At 30.8% G+C, this 14442-nt stretch overlaps 3 protein-coding genes across 3 annotated transcripts; all 3 read right to left on the reverse strand.

Moving 5' to 3' along the window:
• Positions 1-61: 61 nt before the first annotated feature.
• LOC137812623 (RNA-binding NOB1-like protein) lies at positions 62-3166 on the reverse strand. Its single transcript, XM_068614744.1, has 5 exons — positions 2720-3166; positions 1449-2586; positions 1041-1209; positions 478-597; positions 62-339 (listed from the first exon to the last, which is right to left on the reverse strand). Exons 1-5 carry the CDS (start codon positions 3036-3038, stop codon positions 190-192), a joined length of 1896 nt encoding a protein of 631 aa, XP_068470845.1. The 5' UTR covers positions 3039-3166; the 3' UTR covers positions 62-189.
• Positions 3167-4874: 1708 nt separating this feature from the next.
• Positions 4875-7196, reverse strand: LOC137809815 (actin-depolymerizing factor 7-like). The gene is made up of 3 exons (XM_068610885.1): positions 7125-7196; positions 6432-6691; positions 4875-5713 (listed from the first exon to the last, which is right to left on the reverse strand). The coding sequence occupies exons 1-3, from the start codon at positions 7125-7127 to the stop codon at positions 5563-5565; spliced, it is 414 nt and encodes a 137-aa protein (XP_068466986.1). The 5' UTR covers positions 7128-7196; the 3' UTR covers positions 4875-5562.
• A 1575-nt stretch (positions 7197-8771) lies between these two features.
• LOC137812624 (serine racemase) lies at positions 8772-11695 on the reverse strand. Its single transcript, XM_068614745.1, has 7 exons — positions 11591-11695; positions 10772-10962; positions 10574-10660; positions 10260-10490; positions 9657-9730; positions 9368-9554; positions 8772-9169 (listed from the first exon to the last, which is right to left on the reverse strand). Exons 2-7 carry the CDS (start codon positions 10945-10947, stop codon positions 8917-8919), a joined length of 1008 nt encoding a protein of 335 aa, XP_068470846.1. The 5' UTR covers positions 10948-10962; positions 11591-11695; the 3' UTR covers positions 8772-8916.
• Positions 11696-14442: the final 2747 nt, after the last annotated feature.

The raw sequence follows: 14442 nt of genomic DNA on the forward strand, positions 1-14442 counted from the left end.
TAATTCTTCCGCCCTTTCATGTAGTGTCACCTAAACTAGATCATAGACAGCTATAAATATGTAGAGATAATGAGACACACTTTATAATAATGTTTTTCATAACACAGCAATTTTTCAACTAACTTTCAAATTCGAGCAATAAAAACAAAACTTAGGGGATAAAAATCAGTCAAAAATTGGTGAGATCCACTACTTATGCTTGGAGCGAGTGTAGTGATTGTCATTTGGATTTCTCCTTCCACCAAAAACTGCCATTGCTTTCCTTATAGGAGGCTGGAAAGGAGCTTTCTTATCTGTGTGGTGGCCGAAGACACTGTCTGGTGTAAAGAAGTCATCATCCTACAAAGGGTAATTAAGTAAGTTCATGTTAGTATGAAATTAATTTGACTGGGGGACAAAAATGAAAGAACACGACATTCCCATGGGACATTAATCACTTTAGTTATATCAGTAGTTAAATACAGAAATACACACAACCTGTCTGCTAGTTTTCTTCTTCGTTTTAGGATAAAGTACCCTATGAGGAAGTTGGTCTTCACGGAGAATGAGGTTCTTTGTAACTGCATCCCTTCCACCATGGGGTAAAGGCAATGAAAACTGCACATCAAGTCATGTAAAAGTTATAAAGGAATAAATGTCCGTATCAAGGATTCTAAACATATCATCTTGTGAATGGCATTGCCGGTAATGATTCTTGACAAACATTGTTCTACAAATTAAAATCAACATCTATCAATCAGAATAAGTGGAATAAAAATTCCTATTAAGTCTTACAAATTAACAGGAAAGGTATCGTATGCATCATATTTTTATTCCATACCTATTATTTATTACTAAAGTAGCCGATGAATCAAGTTATCTAATCAAGGTTTCAACATTGGAAAAAACAAATAACTCTAAACTAGTGCACAAAATGTCAGCCACAGCACACCTTTTCTATTGAAAAAGACTAGCAAACTGAAAGACATGAAAATTGACCAATATGGCAAATATCTATTGTGCTCCATATCTTCTATATAGCAAATACACACACTACTCACCTTTGTGCCACGTAATGTAACTCGAGGTCGGCGTGCTGCAACTACTATTCCATTTTCATTAACTGTGACAGCTACCTTCCTTAGTGTGCCACCATTTCCACACTTTGGACAGAAAATCCTCCCAATCTCAGCAGTCACAGTGTAACAGGCATGGCACTTGAGAATCCATCTGGAATGGAAATGATTTAAAGATAAGAACACATTACAATTTTGCTATCATGCTGCCTTCAGTCTTGAATGAAAATATATAGATTAGAAACAATAAACACATGTCACTATATAATTATAATGTAACAAAATGTTGAATAAAACATCTAGGTGGAATATGCATTCAAAATTTTCTTTCGCATAGCAAACATAGATAATCCGTATAACATAGTAAATATTTTAGAAGCTACTGAAAATTACCTGTGCAGCTGATGTATCTGTGTTCCTCCAGGTGCCAATAAGCGCAAACCCATTTGTAGAATAACATTTTGCATTGCAAAGTCACCTGTTACACATGCTACACTTGATTCAGACAAAGATCTAACCATCCAACTTTGCTCACTACCATCATCATCAGCATATGAAATGTCAGCAGCTTCACTGGTCTGGCTTGCAATTTCCAAGTGATTTGATTGGCTATCAACTGTATCTATCTCACTGTCACATGGTTTAGTGACCACATTTGCATTGCCATCAGGTACTGTTTCCACCAATCCCGTATTGTCTGACTGGAGTTCTTCGGGAGATAAACTTGGTTTATTTTCCTCGTCAAGAACTTCAAGAGAACCTTCTTCCAGTCTCATTTGCTGAAGAATCTCATATATACTTTCATTGTCTTTGTTCTCTTTAACCACCTGATTATCCTCAGACACAGCATTTTCAACATGTCCCGCATCGCTTTCATGAACTTGATGATTTAACTCACTAGCCTCCTCACCAACATTATCATCCTTTCCTTCCAAATCTTGCTCATCTTGAGTACTGGTTATCGACTCATAATACTCACGTCTAGCTTTTCTTCTCAAAAATCTCCTATGAGTACTCCGACTGACAGCCGGCATCCAATCACCAGCATTGTCATCAAACTGGCCCTGCGACGCATCAATTCCATCAGCCACCATTGTTTTCCCCTCAATGTGTATCTCCTTTTTCTTAGGCATGTGTCTCGTAGGCTTCGTAAAACCATCCTCACGGCCCTCCTGAATCCCCATACCAGCTTCACTCGTCCTCTCCACAGAACCATCCACAGAGTGATCATCAGGGGAAACAATGTTCAAGTTCAGATCCTGCAAAGGAAGGATTCTCGAATTGGAATTCATAGAGTCTTCCGCCTGTTCCAACGCCTCCCACTCTTGCAAATTAGGCACATTAGAACCCCACCCCGGCATGTCCTTCTCAGGCAACCTCTTCACATTCACCGTTTGCCCAGGAGGAGGGGCATCCCTGAGATGTTTGGTCCCATGAATCTGACCCTCCAACGTGTAAGACAGAGCTATGAGCTTGATATCAACATCAGAGAGAGTTTGTAGGTCACCAGTAGCTCTAGCAAAGTTGACAACTACAAAAAATAATATTTATATTAGAATTCCAAATTTCTAAAACATAATTTGAAGCAACAAAACAGAAACATGAAATAGTATGGTAATTAACAAGAAGATTTGTAGTTTAGGGTTAGGTAGAATTGAGAATACCTTTATTGATGGATTCGGGGGAGGGTTCCATGGTTTGAATGGAGAAGGGGAGGAAAGAAAGTTTGTGGCGGGAAACGGGGTCACGGATTTCGTCCATGACTTCAGGGATGGATATGAACTTGTCGGCGAGGCCATGGAGCTTTTCGCCGGATTCGATGACTGCGTTGGCGTCCACGACGGCGACGGAGATGGCATTGGAGGATTCGGTGGTTTCCACCACAACTGGAACGTTGTGCTGCGGCGGTGGAGGTGGCTGCTTCTTCACCACGTTGCTCCAGCATGAAGCTGTCGCCGGAACTGAAGTTGGAGGTTCCTCCATGCGATGCAGAAAAAGAGAGAGAGGCGTGCGCAAGAGAAGGGGGTGAGTGTGTTTTGATCTCTAAACCCTAGAAGCTAGAACAGGGAAAGGTGCAATGTTTATATTAAATATTTTAAATTATTTTCAAAATAATATTATTATTAAGTAATTTTTATACTTATAATAATGTAACTTAACAATTTAATTTTTTATAAAAATTACTGTCAGTAAATTCTTTAAGAAAATATTATAAAATTAAATAAATAATTTATTATATCAAATATATTTTTAGTCTTTGTTTCTTTATATTTCAAAATAATTTTTTAATCCTTATAATTTTAAAATACTTGTTTTAGGCAGTTTGTCCTAAATATTATTAAAAATTCCACCTATATTATAAGTCTTTTATATGACAATTTATTTTGAATTTATATTCTAATTATCAAATATCTTATCATATATTTATTTTCCTTTTACTATCCAATTTGAAAATATTTAATTATAAAACGTTTAAAATATTTAAATTTTAACTTTCTAATTTGTTATGCAAACATATTATATATACAACCTCAATAAGAAAATAATAACAAAAATTAAAATTATCTTTTCTATGTTTATTTTATGAAGGCTGAAAATAGATATCGTTTTTTCGAGATATTCTATGATTTTGACTGCAGAGAGTAAGTTAGACCATTGAATTAAGAAGTTAAATTTTAGGTTCTTCATAAAGTTTTTTATATCTAACCAACCGAATTATTTGAGGAAATATAAACAATAATTGCTGTAATTATTATTATATGAAATTTATTATATTATATTAGAATTATATACTTATTTAACTTTTTTATTTGTTAAAAATGTTGATGTACATTAAAAAAAATAATTTATGAAATTATTAAAAACTATATTTATATTTCTTAAGTACCTTCACAAATAAACTTTTATATAAGTATTTTTTTATGTTATATTATATAAATATAATCAAAATATATGTATATATAATACCCGTATTACATAATAATATAAAACATTATATTTTTTTAATAACAAACTATGAAACAAGTAACCTAGACCTTTGAAATAATATACAACAAGATTAGTATTATTTTTTTAAAATAAAACTTTAACTTACTAAAATCTAATAATATACTTTTAGGTTTAAGAGTACTAATCTATATGCTATGATTGAATTGTGACTTAATATAAATTAGTTAATAACATCTATAATATTTTTAGGCAAATAATAAAATATTTATTTATTATGGTCAACATTTGTTATTTTTATACTAAGAATACGATCACTAACATAATTAACATATTTATAACTAAGTTTGATATATTAAAAATATTTTAAATAATTTTCTTATGAACATGTAAGTTAAGTCAATCATATTGAATTAGGTGATATTCAAAAGATCAAACATTATCTAAATTTATTCTCAGTTTTCAGCTTGACAAGTAATGCATACATAGGTCCACAAAATTTATAAAAGTTGAATATTCAATTATTTTGGCTATTTATGATAACTACCTTTATCTATTCTCATTATATCACAAGTTAACATTTTAATTTGACATAAAGAGATTTAAGAGGGTCCAAATATTATTTGCATGTTGATTCTAATTATATTTATGCTATATCAATATAATTTCAAGATGAGTGTTCAATTACAATTTCACAATGTGGTATGTTTTAACAATTAAGGGTTATTTTTTATAAAAAAAAATCTTTATAGAGTCTCATTGTGTGTGGGAGAGACTTTGGTGCAACCTCAACATCAGGTAATGATATAATTGATAACAGTTTCGTAGCACAATTTGATTATATATGCCTATAACAATATCAAGTCAAGTCGTGCACATAACATATAGTTCATTGGCTCAATGTTATAAACTTAACACATTTATTACTCTATAATTTTTATCGTTTTCATGATATATGATTACTGTTAATTATGATCTTTCAGCATTCAATAGTGATAAAGAAAACTAATTTTGTGATCTGACACATGTGAGAAGATGATATACAGTAGGAAATTAAAAGTTGTATATCATCATTATCTGTGTAGTAGTATGCCATAAGCATATATAGTAGTTGGACACAAGAGATACAAAGAAATGAAGAAACATAATAGTTAACAAGAATACAAAAATGAAGAAACAGTAGACACATATGAGTGTCATCATTCTTCAGTAGCTGCTGCACAAAAACCACCCTCATGAAGTGAAAAACCAAGTGGTCAGAGTGGGAACTTGGTATGAGAATAACTAACCTAGATAAGATATATAGTAAATGAATTCTAATGATCTTGAACCCACCACTACACATGGCTGTTCAAACAAGCCAGAAAATCCAAGATCACTAGAAAACTGATAAGGATCGGTACAAGGAAGAATGATGCATATATATGCATGTCATTTTGGATTTGTCGTTGTTGTTGAATCCAAGCTATAATAGGCAAAGAAAGATGGCTCCCAAAGTTGCCAAATAGTTGGGAATTAATCCATAACATAGAAGAGATATAACAATGATCAAGAAGGCCAATTAGATGGCTCGTGCTTTAACAAGGTCCAAGCTCATCTCACTTGGATCAGTTGCTTGCATATCAACTTGAATTCCATCCAATTCCCTCTTGAATCTATCCTTAGAACTTGCATACACCATCTTCATCCTCACCTTCGAGGTATCTGGTGACCTGCATAGTCATTCAAATTGTCTTAATTTGCATGTAAAATAACACGAAATGAACCATGCATGTAACATAACACCTTTAAGTTTGCAATAATATACATACCAAAGGGATTTGGTGTTGGTTTATTATGATGTTTTGAAGGCAAGTTCAGTTGTTTTATCTCTTGTGGTGGTTTGAACAGGTTCTAAAGATATCAGACTTGCAAACAGGCAGATTGGCATGGTGTTGTGGGTTTGGTTGTGGGTGAAGGATTTTGATTTATATTAATATTTGTATTGTGATTTGTAATCGTACTTACGTGTAACTTCTTTAGTTGTAATAGGGTTTGTATTGTTTAGACTAAAGACGGGTTGTATGAACTCGGACAGAATAGCAGGGGTTATTTTTTTTGGTGTGGTTCACCATTAATTCTTGAAATTTGGTTTGGAGGTATGTAGAGCCTAATTAATCAGGTATTGAACATGTTTGTTTTATTCACTTTGTGTATAAGGATTAACACATTTCTAAAATGTCTATATAAGGGTTGAGACCCTCTGAAATGTTTGTATAAGGGTTGAGACATCCTGAAATATTTGTATAAGGATTGAGACATCCTGAAATGTTTATATAAGGATTGAAACACTCTAAAGTGTCTCATTTTATTTATTCTTTACCGATAAAAAAAATAATATACAGAACATAACTATGAAAAAAGAAAGGCAATTGTGTATAGATTGAGTACCATGCAACGAAGAAGATCTTGCTTTTTTGGCAGTTCTCATTAGTTGTGAAGTTAAAATCATAGACAGCATAACGACATTCATTAGCTGGAAAACTGGCCATAAAGTCCTCGTAACTTGACGAGGGGTCCCCTAATTTCTCAACCACCACTTGCTGTTCTTCAATTTTGAACACAATAAACCTGTAACTCCTCTTTGATTTAAGCTCTTGAAACTTCAGTTTGCAATCATCATGCACAGCCATTCCGGACGCTGCATTTGCCTACCCAAAATTTCATGTCCCCAATTTAATATTCAAGGATTGTTATTCATTCTCCATCCTCAGATGGGAAAAGAAAAGTGAATTTTGAAAAGCCATGCAGCAACTCTGTAACTTTCATAGATGAAAAGCAAGGTGGGAAAAAATGACTTTCTATCATCTTTTGGTAACAGTTATAGGGTATGTAACACATCATTTTAACAAAGAAGCAAAAAATCTAGCTTTTGAACGTAAAAACTATAACTAACAGCTTCTTAGAATCTCATCAGAATTCCACAAAAACTTGAATTTAATACAATGCTAATATAAAGCGTTGTTGTTTTAAGATGGTGCATCCAAAAGTGAGAAAAGGGTATTTGTCTTCAAGATCAAGATTATGAACAAAACATGGTAAAAAAGTGTGGAAAATAGAGAAAAAAGGCAGAAAGAATGATACCATTTTGCCAGCAATGAGAAAGAAGCGCCCTGTGAAATGTGAATGAAAGGAAAGTGATGGGAGCAATGGAGATTGGAAAATGAGAGCAATAGAGTGAATGAGTATAGTATGCAGAGAAAATAACGAACAAAGAAACAAAGATCCTTGTATTTTGCAAAACGAGAGGAGCAACTTTTAGAAGACTAAGATAGCATCTCAAAAATTAGGAACTTGAGGGAGAAATTAGTGGATGAATCTGTTGCAATCTTTTCTTCTGCCACAAGTTTTTTTTTTTATCTTTTCACCTTCATTTCTTTCTTCTTTCATCTATCTATATATGTTTCAATTCTTTGTTAACCTCAAAAAAGAAAACACAAATTCTAATAATATAAAAAAAATCCTACAATCAATTGATGAAATCAATTCATATCCCTTTTTTTACTATCTGTAACAGAATTTAATTAATTGAAAATTTCTTACTTGATATTTCATTTTAATTTATTTTTGTATTTTTTAATTTCATAAAATCCCTTTTAACTTGCATAAGCATTCAATAGTTTGATTTAACAAAATAATATGTACTAAATTGACTATTTTCGAACTATACTGTTTCCATTCATCACTTACATAGCAACATGGTTTAGAATTTTATTTATGCAAAAAAAAAATAAACAAAGAAGAAAAAATTAATAAAGAAATGTCATTCAATTATTTTTATTTTTTATTTCAATAGTAAAAAATTATCAATACATCTATCAAATGATTTTTTTTATTATTAAACAAAGGAAGAAAGAATTAGAATGTTAAAGTATATTAGGGTATTAGGAAATTCTTATTAGACATTTATGTTAAAGTAATTTAAGAGTCTATTTAAATGACTTTTTCCATAAAATCTTTTAGGAGAAAAAAAAATGAAAACAATGAGACGAACTTTCCATGAGTTAAGAGTAACTTAAATATAAATTAAAAAAATAAACAAACTTTATAAGAGAATTTTACAATTTTTTTTGTTAATTTTTTCTTGTAGGAATGCTTATGCATAAAGATATATAAATGTATATAAAAGGAATCCTTAAATTTTTCATTCACAAAAAGATATATAAAGGTAGAAAATGATATTTAAAATTGTACCCTCCTTCCACGCATCTTTTGTTTATTTTTATTCAAACTTTAACATTTTATCTACTTAAGAAAGTGTATAAAAAATAATAAAACTATTTATTTTTTTTAATAATAACTTAATGGTCTAATATCAAATGCTTGTATCTTTGATAGTTTACTCTAATATACATTTTGATTCATGTAATTTTGTAGAATAAAATATTAAGTAAAAATGCATTTCTTCAAAAAGAAAATAGAGATTAAAAGTAATTATGATTTTTTTTAAAATACATTAAATCTCTTAAATTCTTGTAATATCATAAAATCCTTTCACATCTTGCAATTTCATATTTATAAATCCTTTCAAATCAAAATACAAACTTCTAACTGTAAAAGACTTTTAAAATAAAATAAAATCATTACCTTTTCACAAAATCTTTTAAAATCCAAATTATTTTTTATGTAAAATTCAATTGAATGTACCTTCCAAAGAACATCTCTTTAAATCATTATTGACAAAATAAGAATTTCAATCCCAAGAAGTTAACCTGAATCAATGGAAAAGACTTATCCACAAAAACTTCTTGAATATTCCACATCAATTAGATATAATATAAGTTGAACTAGGTGTAAATCCACTTACTAAAAAACCAAAATCGTTTTTTTACACTCATATTTAGAACAATGAAGGTCCACACAAGCAAAGTGGAGGTCATTTTCCCTTCTTCAAAGAATCCCAAAGCACAGCCAGATCAACATTGCCTCCTGAAACTACTATTCCTATATGGTTGCATTCCTTCCAAGAAGGATTCTTCTGGAAGGTGTCGGATAGAACAGCAGCAAGGCCAATTGCTCCACTTGGTTCTACAACAACCTTAAGAATTTCAAAACACAGTTTCATAGCTTTTATTATTTCACTGTCTTCAACAGTTATAATGTCCTCAACAAGATCTCGTACTACAGGCCTGTTCCATCATGACATGGTGCATTAGCAAAGATGACAAATCAAGAGAAGAATAAAAATCAAAATGAGAAGAGGAATGTTAAAAGCAAATCGCTCTGTAAAATAATAGTAAATTGAAGAAAATTTATGACAGAGAGAACAAAAAAGGAGCTAAAAAATTGTTTTCAGTTTACTATCTTAATTACTAAAGATCTTTTACCACGTGAAATCTCCAAGAAATGCTCGAAGACCATCAGCTATAGTATCTGTCTCAGGCAATCTAATTATCCTCCCAGCTGCTTTAGATAGTGCAGCATCATTAGCCCCTTTAGGTTCAGCAGCAAAAATACGAATAGCTGGGTTGATGGACTTGGCAGCCAATGCTATTCCAGATATCAAACCACCACCTTCATTTTCATTCATTGAAAAAACAAGAAGCAGATGTTGAAATTAATGCAAATTTTACAACATTTGGTCGAAGCTTGACTACAAAAAGTGAACAAACAAACCACTTATGGGTACCACTAGCGTATCTATATGTGGGACTTGCTCCAGAATCTCCAAGGATATGGTACCCTGGCCACTGCAAGAACAATGCAGCATGTTTAAAGTGCAATTGTGTGCAAGTAACACATTCCTATAGCATGAGCCTAAGCCATATGTCAAGTTTCTTATGTTGAATAAAACAGACAGTGACATAATATCATAGATTTATCTTACAGCTTAGCAATCCTTCAGAAGTGAGGTGAGAAATAAAAATAATGACAAAAGAGTATCAGAAGAAATGCTCAAGTGTCAATGAATTATAGCTAGGCTTGTAGAAATAAATAAAGCTTAAAGCAGCACTTGATTGCATTTTCTTTAAAAAGAATAAGTTAGTTCAAACAAGATTTTAGAGAAGCGATAATTGAAAAGATGCCAATTGGAGGAGCTTCTACTTTTAAGAAACTGGAAAAAGATTGGCCAAATGCTACCTTATATACACTACATGGTCTAACTTGAAAATTGCTATGAAAAGAATGGGCACACCCTCAGTTTATCCCCCAAAGGAGTTGAATGACAGGGCATCTAGACAGAAACAAATTATACAATAGTCAACATTGTACTTGTACCTTAATATGCGTCCATCATTGTACGGATGTATAAAGATAGCACCAGTTTCTTGCCACACTTTGTTTGCAACTTCTTCTCTGGATTGAACAGAGGCCTCAGACCAGACAATCTGACCACCATACCGCTTTACATTCTCAATTTTGCAAGTTGGGGCATTTTTTGGAATAACAATATATGAAGGGATCCCCCGTAGTTTAGCAGCCAAAGCCAATGCTGCAGCATGGTTTCCACTGATTTTGTAGAACACGGTCAGAAGAGCTTAACAGAATCTGATTAGAAACAGAAAAAAGAACATCTAGATTTACTATCAAACCTGCTGTGTGTCACAACCCCTTTAGAAGCATCTTCATCATTGAGAGAGAACACAGCATTGCAGGCACCTCTAAATTTAAAAGCTCCCCTGATGGCCATACAATACAACAGGAAGCATGTCATCATCTTTTCCAAATGTAAAAGAGATGAAAAATAGCATCCTAAATTTTGTGCAATTCATAACATATCCATTTCTCACCCCTTTTGTAAACTTTCACACTTAAAGTAGAGCTGCCTTCCTGACATAACATTCAGCGAGGTGGAGGACAGAACCGGAGTTTTATGAACCAATGATTTGATTCGGGCATGTGCTTCTTTTATGGAGGAAATATCAGCAGCATATTTTCCTTTTGTTATTTTGTTCTCTTCTTCCATCTAAGTAATTGGTCTCTGAAAGTCAACAAAAGACAGATCAGTGTCTATTTCTGTCCTTGTTAGAAACAGAGTTTAACACCAATCCACCAATTCTCGCCTTTCCCTGTGAAAGTGAGTTAACTGTGCAACAAACAGTTAAACTCACCACCATCAAACAGGTGTAGCAATGTGTCCCACCATTACCAAGCAACATTCTTTCCATATACTAAAATATGTACACATTGCAAGTAAGTAACTGGACATATTAACCTCCATTTTGAGGGTGCTACGCAGTAGAAAAGTGAACCTTATTTGTGAATTACAGTGTCAAAAGAGTTACAAATGCTGAAGACCCAACTCAACTAATTTTTTCTAAACCTAACGATCTCAAATTTGAACGAAAATAAAATGGAGATTAGAGTCAACACCAGATAATTATCTTATGATCTCAAATTAAAAATTTCCATAGTGGAGTGGGGCAATTAAAGTGTGGGGAAAACTGGTAGAAACATGGATGAAAAACATTGGAACAGCGTTGAATGTTTATAAGAATCTGACAAAGGGAATCTTCTATGTTTGAAAAGTGAAGCACTGGAATCTTGAGAAAAGAGATTCTGAAACTGAAATGAAAAGAGAGAAAAGAGGTTCGGAATCCGAAACTTACTAACGAGCAGTTCTTGTTGGTGGCTCTCCTACTCCTCCTCGCTCTCACTTCCACTTCATGTCTCCTTAATATCTCTGCTCAAATATTTGGGGTCATTTGCATTTTTTTTATTTTTTTTTTAATTTTAAAGACTTATATGATTAAGTGTATTTTTAACAAGTGAATTTTTTTTTTCATTTTGACTTCTATAAATATTTTGTAGAATTCAAAATCAATGTTTTGAGTTTTTATAAATAGAGTGAAGTTTAGTCTAACTTTTTGTAATTTTATTCTTTTATCATTTAAAATTACTATTTTTCTTCTCTAAGTATTCATTGAAGAAATATAAATCATGTTTATTTTATTAATATTTAAAAAATGCTATAAAACGTGAGACACTATATTACATTAAATTTAAATACTAATTCGATATAAAATAATTATTAAATAATGTAAAAAATAAGCACTTTTTATATGGATTCTTTTCTAAATTTAATGTAATATTTTATATGTTGATCATTTGCATCCAAAATGAAAATACATATTGTAAGGTTATGGGCATGATCCGATCTTGGACCCGATAGCTTGGAGGCCGAGTCATATAATTCAAATAAAGGAAACTAAGATAGATTTGGAGGGATCCTAGTCATCCAACATTAGTTACTCAATTAAGAAAGAATCAGGTAGATGACGAGATTATATTCGACTCTTCGATTTCATATATGCCGACGGAGACCCAAAGAAAAAGACAGGTTACAGATTAAGTCAAGAACACACTTATTCTTGATCATATTGAGTGTACTAAATTGAGGTCGCTCATGCTAAAACACATATTATATTAATTATGTTGTATAAGTAACATCTATTCTATGTATATATGATTTTTCTATATTATTTTTTAAGTGTGAAATGGAAAATACGTTTCTCATACATTTAATGGTGTAATTTATGATTTACGAAAATAAAAAATGTTAAAAAACAGTAAAACGTGAGCTACCATACTTTCCACTACAACGATATAAATTTTACTTTCAATATTATAATATTATCGCGTTTTGGATTCACATCGGTTTGGATATAATATAACCGATTTAATATCTTATTCTTATATCCTTATTTTCTACGAGATAAAAATAATTAATGCAAATAACATTATAAAATGAACCACTGTAGAAGTATTAATAATAATTCTTTTTAACTTCCATGAACAATGAGAAGTGCATAGAGTACAGATATTTGGGAAAAAATAAAATAAAAGAGTGAAGAGTATAACGTTGTGGGAAGGTACAACTAGTAACAAAGGCTCTTGCTGTTATCATTATTCTTCTTTTTTAATTAACGTTGTGATTTTTACGTGTAAACTATGAATTAGGAGATAATTAATGACAAAAATAGTATTAAACTTAAGTACGATGTAAAAGGCTGTGGAGCATGAATAATATTTTACCTTTGTGTATGGTGTTGTAAAGTTACACAACAGAAAGTGTTAGCAAGTAAACTACAAAAACAACTTTCGTTTACTTTGAAAACAAATTATTATTATTTATTCTTTTGTCTGTTCTTTTCGTTCTGAAATATATTTATCATATAGTCAACGAAACGTCATGACCAATGTTACCCTTTTGTTTAGACATGAGAAAGAGTACAAAATATTTTAAGAATTAAATCAAAGAAAAATTATTTATAAGAAAATCCATTTGTTTCCATTCCATTTTTTTTATTAAATTAAAGTATTTTTTAATTTTAAAAAAATATTTTTGTCTCTTTGTGTTGTTGTCTTGTCCAAAGTTGAACATAGGAACAGTGCTTTTTAATAATGCCTTGGTGTTTGTATCATTATGTATTTTAAGGTTTATAAGATAAGATATTAAAACATTTTGGAGTTTGTTTTATCTAAAATTTGCAAATTTATCTCGGAAATATAAGTGTAGAGTTTCATATACTTAATTTCCTAATTTTGAAAAAAAATCCTGCTTTTTTCTTTTTATAATTTAGATTTTTAAAATGTTTTTATAAGAATATTAAAACTTAACAGTTTATAAATATATTAAAATTTATAACACATTTTGTTACTTTTTTATTTATTTTTAAATTATTAAAATGTTTTCTGAATATACACACACAAAAAACACATCTTTAAGTGATTTTTATTTAAATATTTTTCTAAACAAATAATTTTCAAAATGGAGTAATCATATTAATAAAGAAACTAATAAAAATATTTCAAAAACCGTTTCAGTTATAGTATTCACTATTTTTATTAATCTTTGTAAATGAAACTTTAAGTATTACTCATTATTATTAGAGTATGATAGTTCAATCTCTAAGAAATGTGTTTGCTAATATCTTTAGTTTGAAATTGATGATAAATATGTTGTTTTATTTGAGAAATATCATCATGATAATTATATGTAAGAACAATGTCATCGATATATATTAATATATGATACATAGTCTTTGAGTGACGAAAAAAATTGAATGATTTTTCTAACTTAAATTATATAAAATTGTTAAACAACACTACTAAACTTTTTTAATAGGGTTTATGAGATTGCTAAACAACACTACTAAACCAAAAATACGTATATAACTTTTAGTAGCAAGACGAGCTTTAAGACAATTAATAGTATCATGAGGATCAACTTTGATAGCAAAAATTCACTTACAACCAACAACTTATTTTTCAGGTAAAGGAACAATTTCCATCGTATAAAGAGTACTTATTCTATGAAGATTATTCCAATAAGAATGAGTTAAAGACATCATCTATCAATCTTGAATTTGACAAATAATAAATAGATGAAAAACAAATATAAAAATGTTCAGATAATTAATGATATCTAGGACATAGGGGTTTGGAGTTTAATTTTTTT

This window comes from Phaseolus vulgaris, chromosome 2 (genome assembly GCF_000499845.2).
Source record: "Phaseolus vulgaris cultivar G19833 chromosome 2, P. vulgaris v2.0, whole genome shotgun sequence".
In the NCBI taxonomy this organism is placed as follows: Eukaryota; Viridiplantae; Streptophyta; class Magnoliopsida; order Fabales; family Fabaceae; genus Phaseolus; species Phaseolus vulgaris.